We start from the raw sequence: 12962 nt of genomic DNA on the forward strand, positions 1-12962 counted from the left end.
CTATTAGTGGGCTGCAGCCACAGCCAATTATCGGGCGGCCATCGGATATTTAATAATCCAACATGTTGGATATTTTTTTAAAAAGAGAACGATTTTCTAATCAATGATGGGAGAATCGTGCGAGAAATGTAATCAAAAAAAGAAATACGCATGTGCAAGAAAAGAAAATTCCCGGAAAGAAAAGAATGTTCCTAGACAATTCTTTTCTGTAGGAACATGAGGTGAAATTGAAGGTTTGGTCGGTCCAATTTCGAAATCAATGGTGGCACCAACGGATCACAAAACGCACAAATTTTCGGATTTTCAAAAGAAAGTTCTTTCAAAATTCGACCCATGCATTACCCTGTCAAGATTTTGTGTTTTTGAATTAAAGCATTAGTAAAGCGCAGCATTACATTTTTTTTTTAAATCCCCCAAGAAAATGAAAGAGGATTAAGAGGGCCCTGCTCAGAAGAGCTTACAATCTAATAATGTGCTAGTATGCTTACCTTTTACTATTTGCGTGCCAATAGTTTACGCAGCCCTTTACAATATAAAAGGGAGACAATACAGTTATAATGCAATAAAATACAAGAGGATTAAGAGGGCCCTGCTCAGAAGAGTTTACAATCTAATAATGTGCATCGCATACTAGTACATTATGAAATGCTTACCTTTAAATGAAGCATTCCAGCGGTGCGCTGTCACCGCTGACTGGGCATCTATTTTCACCTGGTCTTCCTTACGGGTTCATGGGCTCCTGCAGCTTTAATGGCTGAGCTGCAATGTGGTCACTCTAGCGCATACGCATTGGAGTCATGGCCACGGCACAGCACTCTGAAGGAACAGCACAGGTATGCTGTTCCCTTAGAGTGCACTTGTCTGTGACATTACTGGCTGCCAAAAGAGCAAATATCAGTGCACATTTAGGAGATTATTCATTGTGCCTACAGGTAAGATTTATTATAAGCTTACCTGTAGATAAAAACCACAAAGCTGGTTTTACTACCATTTTTAGAATAATTTTAGTATAAACTATATGAGGCAATGGTAGTGTTTCAGAAAAAAGTGTAAAGTTTTAGCTTGTGATCCTTATCTTTTTATTTTATGCCTTGCTGAATGCATTTAATAATTTTTTTTGGATCAGATATCCATCATAGATTTGGTTCCTCTCTAATGACTTTTCTTTCACATATTAGGATTTTTAGAAGATGCAATACCAACTTTATTCTAGGTTAGATCAAGAACGTGCAAAATAGATATTTTTTGCTTAGAAAGTTCATGAAACGCTAGTAGAATTCTGAAAAAAAAAAAAAAAAAACTTTGCAGCAAATACATGTGTATTAGTTTTATGACAATATGGGCAAAAAATGATGAATTGCTAATGATCTATTAATCTTCATTATATTGGCTGCTCTGAGATGGACATAAAACAAGACATCTTGTTATTGTAACTTGACTTGTGTGATGGCAAATTGCAGTAGAATAAAGTACATTGCAGTAAGTATTGCTTCCGTTGAAGTGTAATACACCCCCACACATTCACTGGAAACCTGTGGGTGCCCTTGTCACTGTTGATCTGGGTTGTCAAGTATCAGTTTACTAAGCAGAAAAAAATGTAGCAAATGCCTTGCTGAGAAAAAAAACAAACAAACTTACAGGCATACCCCACTTTTAAGTACACAATGGGACCAGAGCATGTATGTAAAACGAAAATGTACTTATAGTGAAACAATACCTTTTTTCACTTATAGGGTGTAGTGGGGGGTCAGGGGGTGTAGTGGGGGTGTTAGGAGCTGTAGTTAAGGTCTCAGGGGCTGTAGTGGGGGTGTCAGGGGCACACTGGAACAGGGCGGGCTATGCTCTCTGAGCTTCAGCTCCTTCTACTGCGGCTGCAAAATGTCTGTACAGTGCTTGTAAGGCACTTTACATACACTCACGGGTATGTCCTTACTCACGAGTGTATGTAAAGTGAGTGTACTTAAAGCGGGGTATGCCTGTATTTTATTCTTTTTGCGAAACCCATGTCAACTGTAATGCAAACAAATCCTAATGTGCAGTTTGAATATAGAGTTTAAACTTCACAAATTATGTTTTTCTATTCACGATTTTAATTAGAAAACAATCACTGGCAAGAGATTAAATAAAAAAAAAAATTGGTAGCACAATGGGGGTTATTTACGAAAGGCAAATCCACTTTGCACTACAAGTGCAAAGTGCACTTGAAATTGCACTGAAAGTGCACTTGAAGTGCAGTCGCTGTAGATCCGAGGGGGACATGTAAGTAAAATAAAAAACAGAATTTTAGCTTGCACATGATTGGATAATAAAATCAGCAGAGCTTCCCCTCCTTTCAGATCTACCCCTCAGATTTACAGCGACTGCACTTCCAAGTTCACTTGTAGTGCAAAGTGGATTTGCCTTTCGTAAATAACCCCCAATGTGTCAGATGTAGATGTATGGTTGTGGTCATTCTTTAGACCGCATTCACACCTAGGCGTTTTTACGCCTGTAGCGCTACGCCGCTGCCGCCAGAGGGCTGAAAACAGATGTCCCTCTATGGAGATGGTTCACATCTCCACGCCTGTCGCCTGTCGCCTGCCGCGTGAAAAAAGATCCCGGACCTTTTTTTCAGGCGTCTTCGAGCGTTCGGCTAGGAGATGGGAATCATCTCCATAGAGGGGGTCATCTTGGGACACATCTAGGCGGACAATACCGGCGTTTTGTCGCCGCAAATCGCGGTACAAAACGCCGCTATTTTTACCGCGATTTGCGGCGACAAAACGCCGCGATTTCGTCCGCCTAGATGTGAATGCAGCCTTAGTTGCACAATAGCCAACCAAACAGATAAAGTTCCTTCTATAACATGTGAGCGTTATCATATATTTCAGTGCTATGTAGTGATAATGAGAATGAAATAACAATCATGTTTATAATTTGTTACATAAATGTTCAAGCATGGTAAACCGTTTCATGCCATGCAGTGTGTCACTGTTGCTTTGGGTGCTCATTGATTGGTTCAAGAACTTGAAATTGGGTTTATTATTCGAAGGAAAAATCTGCAATCCTAAACAAAAAACACATACTGTACGTATGTGTGTTTAGTACTGATAAAAATCAAAAATATATAAAATACTCCATTTAAATATTTGAAATTACCACCTACATCTAGTAGGTGAGGCGCTCCAAGCAGTACCTCTACTTTTTATAGGTAAAAAAAGTTTGTACACAAGAAATACAAATGAAAAGAGGAAAAAATCAGATAACGCGAGCACAGCTGAATGACTTTTCCTAGTTCTAACAGAGATGGATTGTGTGGACTAGTCCATTATAGAGAGGCTGCCAACATGCATGCAAGGGAGTGCTGGGCTTTCTTCTTCGAAATCCTAGCATATTTTGTAAGGTTGTCTTGGATGGAACCTGTATTTATTGCAACAATACATGCACCAAAACTGGTGACACTACAAGGTACATACATAAGTGTCCAAACATTCAAATCTGTGCTGGATCTGTGTATCAAATACACTGCATAATTAAAAGGAAGACGTGTAGTCCCTCAGGGGACAATATCTACACATCAATAAATGAAACTGAATGCTATTAGCAATAATAGGTGTCCCAAGTCAGTTTCACAGAACTCTCACCTCATTAGATGCTTAAACTTGCATAAATAAGATGATACGACCTCTGGCAAAGTGGTCCCCCAGCCTTCTTTTGAAATTTCTCCACCTCTAGTATATCTGGAATCATTAGCCTTCACTATTCCTGTGGGTTGCCGTTGCTTCGACAAATGTAACCTTTTATGCTTGGATATGTGGGATATAAAAATAGGGTAGGAGACACAAGGAGGCTTCCAATGGTGTAGTACGTTTTAAAATAAATATAGGTTTATTACATACTGTATAGGTGGACTCTTACATGTAAAAAGTTAAAAACAAGCAATAACAAAGATCGCAGCATTTTCCACACCGGCGTATATCACTTCCAGTTTACGTAAGCCAATCCTTACGCGTTGCGTTACTCCTCATGACTTCTTCAGAAGGTGGTGCTGGGGTGAATAGCAACTATCTCAATGCCATTTTAAAATGAAACTGGGGGCTCAAGAAAACCATTACCAAGTAGTTATCATCAGTTGTAGCCTTCATGCTTCTGCCGATACAGGTTTCCTTACATTACATCCTTCGCTAACAGCACAGACCTGTACATTTAAGTTATATAATCTTGCCCTAAATTTTGGCACTTTAATTAACTATGTAAAAAGTATGAAATGGATATTTGCCTGAAATTGCAGAAACTATATATTTTTAGAAAAATAAGCAAACTTTTATATCTTTCATTTCACAGGTGAGAGGCAAAGATACACTGGTGACCGTGTAGGCTTTGATGGGGAAGACTCTGATGGTGTTGAGGATGAAGACAATGATAACGAGGATGAAGATGAAGATAGTCAAGCAGAGTCTGTTCTGTCGGCTACCCCATCAGTTACAGCAAGCCCTCAGCATTGCCCCTTCCGAAATAGCCAGCAAGACACATCTAGCGCCGATGAGGATTCTCGAATTCCACATTGCTTTGGTCAGACAAGCTCAATGGACATTCTTCCTAAAGCATTGATTACCAGGATGACTGCACTGACCACACCAACCATTTGCAAACCAGAGAGCCATGAAAGGAAGAGTGATGATGTTTCGGTCCAAAAAACGATACCTCCTCAAACTGAAGTATCCTCTCCTAAATCCCCATGTCATCAGATGTCTGTCGATTATCCAGATGGTACTGAAGAAGAAGGTGGCTCAAGAGAAACAAAGAAATTAGCTGTTTCACAGGTAATATAGACAGTTTTAAAAGGCACATATCACATCAAAACTTGGCAAACAAGACCAAAGCTGTACCAACTCCTGGTGTTGTCAAGGCTGGTGTATATATGAAGTATACTATTAGACACCTTATTATCTCTTAAGTTTGCCCTTTTTGCAACCTAATCTTTCAGAAAACACCACTCCTTTAAGATCAAATAATCTCTGTTTGCTATTGGTTGATGACATATTTGACCAAAAGTAAATATAAAATTACTCATAGCTGTGACACAGCTAGAGCAATCATCGTTACTTTTGGTTTTAAGGCGAATCTGTCAGAAATAAAAATATCAGAACAGATATAAAATATCGGCCTCAAATGGAAGCTCTCATTCTGTGACTCATGGGATGCATACTAGCTCTGGGACACCTATACGTCTTTCAGCAAAGATGAGCAGATTTAGCTTCACTGCTGTAGAACAAGTATCGGCTTGGGCAGCTTCCATCTGTAGATTCTCTACGCTCTCCTACACTGCCATACAGTCTGTTTCAGCATTGGTGGCTTATTTTAAGCAAAAAGCTTTTAGAAAGCAGTGGTCTGTCATCTTTTAGAAAATAGTATCACAGAGAAAATTATTCAAGTCAAGATCTCAACGTGCAGCCTTGGTGACTGTTGTGGATTTTATTAAAATGTTAATGTACCCATGGGGAGAAAATAGGCAAACCTTTCCAAGACACTTTAGAGAAATTCACTGCTTATAACTTATAAATGAATAATTATGCCATATTCCTGCTTTGAATGTTTACTACCATTTCACTTTTCTTGCAAAATTACTAGGTTAGCTCTACCAAAAAATAAATGGGCTCTTGTCAGTTCAGCTGTAACTATACTTTTACAGTATATCAAGAATAGAGGGAATGCTTCCCATGTTTGTCTGTTTGATCCACCTTTAAATGTTGCTTAGTTTTTTAATGTTTTACAAACATGGCTAGCACGCACCAAATGGATATTGTAAATATTACCAGCAAAGTGAAAATATGAATCGTTTTTTTAATACATATTTAAAAAGATATGTGTGCATGTGCTGGGAGTATGTACAGTGGTTATAAACAATGTACAGGGTGGGCCATTTATATGGATACATGAAAAACAAAAGTTGGATTCAAAATGGCTGACTTCAAAATGGCCGCCATGGTCACCACCCATCTTGAAAAGTTTCCCCCCTTACATATAATAATGTGCCACAAACAGGAAGTTAATATCACCAACCATTCCCATTTTATTAAGGTGTATCCATATAAATGGCCCACCCTGTACACACCCCTGTTAAAATGTCAGGTTTCTTTGATGTAAAAAAGTGAGACAAAGATAAATCATTTCAGAAACGTTTTCACCTTTACTGTGACCTATAAACTGTACAACTCAGTTGAACAACAAACTGACATCTTTTAAGTGGAGGGAAGAAAAAATAAAATAATATGGTTGCATAAGTGTGCACACCCTTAAACTAATACTTTGTTGAAGCACCTCATCAGCATGGCACATCTTGACTTTGCAATATTTGCCCACTCTTCTTTGCAAAAACACTCCAAATCTGTCAGATTGTGAGGGCCTCTCCTGTGCACAGCCCTTGGATTTTCAATTGGATTCAGATCTGGGCCATTCCAAAACTGTAATCTTCTTCTGGTGAAGCCATTACTTTGTTGATTTGGATGTATGCTTTGGGTCGTTGTCATGCTGAAAGATGAAGTTCCTCTTCATGTTCAGCTTTCTAGCAGAAGCCTGAAGGTTGTGTGCCAACAATGACTGGTATTTGGAATTGTTCATAATTCCCTCTACCTTGACTAAGGCCCCTGTTCCAGCTGAAGAAAAACAGCCCCAAATCTTGATGCTGCCACTACCATGCTTCACACTGGGTATGGTGTTTTTTGGTGATGTGCAGTGTTGTTTTTGAGCCAAACATATCTTTTGGAATTATAGCCAAAAAGTTCAACCTTGGTTTCTTCATACCCTAGCACAAGGGTGTCAAACTCAATTTCATCGTGGGCCTTATCAGCATTATGATTGCCCTCAGAAGGGCTTGTATCTGTAAGATTAGATGTCCAGCGCATCCCCTCTCCTTACATTAGATGTCAAGAGCCATGCCACCATCAGAAGTTGAGTCCCCCACTCTCCCTTACATCACACAGCTTACATCACACCCTTTCCTTATGCTGCTGCTGGGAAGAAGTTGAATGCATTGCTTGAAAGCAGAAAGTAAGGGTCTGGAGGAGGACCAGAGGAAGAGGTACGAGGGCCACATGAAATGGCCTGAAGGGCCGCATTCGGCCCGCAGGCCTTGTGTTTGACACCTGTGCCCCAGCACATTTTTCCACATGCTTTTGGGAGACTTCAGATGTGTTTTTGCAATATGTAGCCTGGCTTGGATGTTTTTGTTTATAAGAAAAGGCTTCCATCTTGCCAATCTACCCCATAGTCCAGACATAAAAAATTCAGTAGATTGTTGTCACATGTACCAACAGCCAGTACTTGCCAGATATTCCTGCATCTCCTTTAATGTTGCTGTAGGCCTTCTTGTCTTTTCATAAATTTTGAAGGGATGTCCAGTTCTTGGTAATGCCTCTGTTGTGCCATATTTTGTCGACTTTATGATGACTGTCTTCACTGTGTTTCATGGTATATCTGCCTTGGAAATTATTTTGTACCCTTCTCCTGACTGATACATTTTAACAATGAGATCCCTCTGATGTATTGAAAGCTCTCTATGGACCATGGCTTTTGCTGTAGGATGCGACTAAAGCCCCATACACACTATCAGTTTTCCTGACGGTTTTCTCTTCAGGTTTACCAAAACCATGTAGTGCAAGGGCCTGCCTGATTGCATACAAATTGAAACTCTTGAAGTTTGACCTCATATTAGATGGTTTTGGTAAACCTGAAGAGAAAACCGTCAGGAAAACTGATAGTGTGTATGGGGCTTAAGAAAATGTCAGGAAAGACCTACTGGAACAGCTGAACTTTATTTGAGGTTAATCAGAGGCACTTTAAATGATGTCAGTTGTGTACTGACTCCTATTTACCATGAGTGGGAATGTGATTGCTTAATTCTGAACACAGTTACATCCCCAGTTATAAGAGGGGTCTGCACACTTATGCAACCACATTATTTCATTTTTTTTATTTTTACTTTCCCCTCCTAAAAGATTTCAGTTTGTTTTTTCAACTGAGTTGTACAGTTTATAGGTCACATTAAAGGTGGAAAAAGTTCTGAAATTATTTATCTTTGTCAAATTTTTTTACATCACAGAAAAACCTGAAATTTAACAAGGGTGTGTAGACTTTTTATATCCACTGTATGTGTGGTTGTGTTGAGAAATGTTTTATTGCTGTTAAGAGTATCCTGAGAAATGTTGTTGTATGTATACGACAATATATTATAGTAACTTATTATCTTAACGTAACAATGAATGAAATCCTTAAGCCTCGTACACACGATCAGTCCATCCGATGAGAACGGTCTGATGGACCGTTGTCATAGGTTAACCGATGAAGCTGACTGATGGTCTGTCGTGTCGTTAAAAAAACGATTGTGTCAGAACGCGGTGATGTAAAACACAACGACGTGCTGAAAAAAACGAAGTTCAATGCTTCCAAGCATGCGTCGACTTGAATCTGAGCATGCATGGATTTTTAACCGATGATTGTGCCTACTAACGATCGTTTTTTTCCCATCGGTTAGGAATTCATAGGTTAAATTTAAAGCAATTTGGCTTTTTTTTAACCTATGGGGCACACACACACGATCGGTTTGGACCGATGAAAACGGTCCATCAGAACGTTGTCCTCTGTTTAACCTATTGTGTGTACGATGCCTCAACCTCCAATAATAACCAATACGTATCCATATTAATATAAATGCCTATGCCCACCTAAAATTTATATTTTACCATCAGATGAACCTGATGCGTTATCTTTAACTTGGACTTTTTATTGTTCAGAGACAACTGTGTTGGGTTTTTCCCGCTTCCACCCACTTACCATGGTTGGCATTGGCATGTTTCCATGAATTGCAGCTTATCTTGATGGAAACTCAGAGAGACCTGAACAGCCTGGGGAAGGTGGGGGAGATTATAGTATTGGAAAAAAAAAATTCTACCAAGCAGCAGTTTGGGTTGATTGCATACTTGGCTTATATCCATCTCTATAAAATTCATCTAGTAGCTGTAGTAGAAATATTAGTGTTATTTTTCTGCCTGTTAAAGAACGAATAAAGTAGAATGTAGCAGGGCTGTGAACAAGTGCAGCGTTCCTTTGCCATGTTTTCCTTCAAAACTGAACTCCAGGCAAATATAAAAGGGACAAGTTGAAGTCTAACTAAAGGCAAAACTTAATTTTTTTTAAGTTTTGGATAGAGGGAAGGTGGATTAGTACACCTGCCAGTTTTTATTGCTGTTTGTGCCCGTTTGGGAGATTCACCCTCTTTATTGTGCTGTTTACTATTATTGTTGAAAGTTGTCCCCACAAAAGTAGTAGAGGAAAAAAAAATCTTCCACTGGGGACACTAGTTCTGCTGGCCTGGGGTACAGGCTATGGGGCAGGAATTGAAGGTAAATCTCCCCAATAGGACACCGATGGCAAACAAAAAAAAATAACTGACATGAGTTATAACCCTCTCTTACTCTATCCAAAATGAAAATAAAAGTTTGGCCTATAGTTCTACTTTAGTTCAGCTCTGTATTCATTAATACATAACTAAATGTGTTTTAAATTCAAGCAGTGCAAGCCCATTTGCCTTGGTATCAACCTCTTGCAGTCCACTGCATTGCAAAGCTCAGATTGGAGAAGAAAAAAGCAGCAAATGGAGATACTCTGTGATATTGCATCTAAAGACTTTGCCTGGAGTTCAGCTTTAAGTCAGTCAGTAATCCAAAAGGAATTTCTAAAGGCAAAATGAATTACTGAAGTGATATCTGCATAATATTATGATATTATGTGTGCAGTTTTTGAATATAGTGTGTGTAAATTATGCATATGATTTTCTAACGTTATGCAACTATTGCATAATCTCAGTGTGTTCTCCTTTCTATATTAGAAATGACAGTAATACTGTGTGTATCCGTTTTCTTGTGCTAAAACCAGTAAATGGCATTCTTACCATTTTTCAACCACTCATTCTATTATTTCCTATTATTTCTTCATCTCCTATTTAGTCTGCCTAAAACCCAAATGTAAACTAGTTTTTGTTTTACGCTTACCTTGCCATTACATTGAAGCAAGGTACTTTACACTATTATAAGCTTAACCACCTAAATTGTCTAAATTTCATTTTTTTTTTTGTTTTTTACACATGCGGTAAAATCTGCATTCAAATTCAGAATCTGCATTTAAGACATTATTTAAAAACCCCAAACAATTATATGCTGTATTTGCTAAAAGCAGAGACCCTGGAGAATAAAATGGTGGCATTTACTATATTTTATGTCGCACATTTTTTGCGCAACTATTTATTAAATGCGTATTTTCAGGATAAAAGCCGGCTATAACTGCATGTAAAATCCTGCAGGCTGGTTGTACCCACATTAATCAATCAATTGATCGATCGTATTGCGTACATTCAGCCTGCCCATACATTGTTTGAATCTCAGACGGTTCATGGCTGGCTTTAGACTCCTCATTTATTACTTATGACTGCTTAAACTCTGTTTATTTTTCCCTGAGTTGGTATCCACTTTACCATGCTTAGCTATTAAACAGACTTTTTCTTTTAATGTTTTATAAATTACCAAATATATCACATTAACAAACTGTGAAAAGCCTAGGCATTACACGTATAGGGTTTTATATGCACAGTTCAAGGTTAGCCAGATAACTTCTTGTCATATTACACTTATCATATTGTGCAAATATTCATAGCAAGTTAATGTTATTCATGTTTTTTTCTGGCTATTGCAGGATTCATCATCTGCGAACACCCCTTCCTCCCCTGTTGATCGGAGCACACAGACAATGGATTCATCTGTAGTGGATTGTGATGACCGTCAAAAAACATCTGCCAACTTTACTCAGCAACCCAGTCAAGTGTCTGCTGCTCCAACGCATCTATTTAGCCATTTGCCTTTGCATTCTCAGCAGCCTGTAAGATCACCTTACAGCATGATTCCAGTAGGTGGGATTCAGCTTGTCCCAGCAGGTCTTACTGCATATTCCACTTTTGTTCCGTTCCCAGCTGGGCAAGTACAACTTACCATACCTGCTGTGGGGGTGATTCACAGAACAGCAAGTTCTCATGGGGACAAGCCTGCAGAAGTACCCACATCAAGTCCCATAGGAATGGCTGAAATCAATGGCGTATTACCATGTTTTCCATTTGGCCAAGTAAACATGCCGACTCTTAGTGCATCAAACTTGCAGCCTATTCAACCATTAAGCATGGAAACTGTGAACATATTAGGTCTTTCAAACCCAACTGTTGCACCTCAGATTCATCCTTCAGGACTTACTCTAAATGCAGTTGGATTGCAGGTTTTAACGACAACTCCTGCTCCCCAGAGCAATCCCAGTCCACAAACTCACATTCCAGGCCTTCAAATTCTCAACATAGCTTTACCCACTTTAATCCCATCTATTAGCCCTTTGTCTGTCGATGGCCAGGGTGTTCCTGATAAATCTTCATGTAGCACAACACCTGGACAGAGTCCAACCAACCTTTCTGGGGTAGATGCCAAAAATATCAAGCAGTCTGATTCTTCACAAGTGTCATCCCAGATGCATAAGCCTTCTAAAACATCAAGTGATGTTGCTGCCACAGAGGAGAGAGGCACAGCCTGCAATAAGAAAACGGACAGAGAAAGCCAACTTAAACAGAAAACTAGCATCTGTACCAGTCAAATTAAAACTGCCAAACCAGATCATTACTTGAAGGCTAAGTCTGAAAGTTTAAACAGGTCTGCTGTTGTTCCAGCTCTTCCGCCTCTTAGACATCAGAGGAGAACAGAGCTGATTTCAAGACAGATGACTGTGCAGTATAGCGATTCGAGCAGCGATGATGATGAAGGCAGACTGATTATAGCAACCTAGACTCTTATCATTTTCATTTTAGTTCCAGTATTTTTTTTTCTCTATTTGTTTTGGGAAAGTTGTGATATAAAAGACTCTTTAACTCTTTAAGGTTTAGTGGAAAACCTTTCTTACCTTTAAAGCACATTTTTCTTACACATGAATCACACTAGTGCAATCGTGAACTCTTGACCAATAATTATTTTTTTATTTTATTTTTTCTCTCTGTTGTTTGCTCCCGCCATTTTTGTACATGTTGTATAGACACTTGTGCCTTTCGGAACTTTATGTGTAAAATATGTATATATCAGTGAATCCAATATAAATACTTATAAATATTATAAGTGTACATAATACAAGGTAGTTGCTTGTGTTTAGTATGTACGTACATATCTCATGTTGAGTAAAATAATTAAATTATAAAATTATATATGTATATGTTGCACTGTTAAATGTAATTTTTTTTATGGACGTGGGGCAACTTTGTGTACAGATCTTGTATGTAAAACTCCATATTTATTGTGTCCATATTAGTCTTGGAAAATGGTTCTGTCCATCTTTGTGTGCAAGACGGTAGCTTTACACTTAAAAACAGAAATTCTGTGTTAACCTATGTTCCAGTAAACTTTTTATTACTGACTTCTAATTATGGTTGCATTGTGAGTTTTGTGATTTAAATAATGTACATATGATTAATTGACATTAAGGTATTGCCATTGAAGAGAAGCTTTGTCCATCCAGCACTATGTTATCCAAACCCTTGCTCTGTTTTTCTAATGGAGTGGGGCTTCCAGATATAGTGGGGCTTTGGGCGTGAGCAGCTAGTCATGTTCCCAGGGATAGAGCGTTATGTCATCCTCTATTGAGGGTTCGAAAACCAGAGTGGACACGAGAGAGCGTTAATCTGTAAGCATACCTTGTGGTGGCACTGTGCCTTGATTTGGCGATTGACGGTGTCTATCTTAAGCCATAATAAACCCCAAAACAAACATTTTATATATTGCAGGTTACAATATCTTAGCTTTGGTGGCTGCATACCTTTTCCTTTTTTTTTTTTTTTTGCCTATTAATCTGACCAGTAAGTCTATTATTTTTCAACTTCCTTTGACAGACCAACCTATCTATCAAAAGAG

General features: G+C 38.7%; 1 protein-coding gene across 3 annotated transcripts in view; it reads left to right on the forward strand.

Annotated features, from left to right (window-relative positions):
* HIVEP1 (HIVEP zinc finger 1) overlaps positions 1–12475 on the forward strand; it is a 246496-nt gene extending 234021 nt beyond the window's left edge. For all 3 annotated transcript variants that reach the window (XM_040353728.1, XM_040353729.1, XM_040353730.1), the window contains 2 exons: positions 4324–4802; positions 10726–12475. In XM_040353728.1, the coding sequence (XP_040209662.1) occupies positions 4324–4802; positions 10726–11850 (1604 nt within the window). In that variant the 3' untranslated portion in view covers positions 11851–12475. The remainder of the gene's footprint in view (positions 1–4323; positions 4803–10725) is intronic.
* The last annotated feature ends 487 nt before the right edge of the window (positions 12476–12962 follow it).

This window comes from Rana temporaria, chromosome 5 (genome assembly GCF_905171775.1).
Source record: "Rana temporaria chromosome 5, aRanTem1.1, whole genome shotgun sequence".
Lineage (NCBI taxonomy): Eukaryota > Metazoa > Chordata > Amphibia > Anura > Ranidae > Rana > Rana temporaria.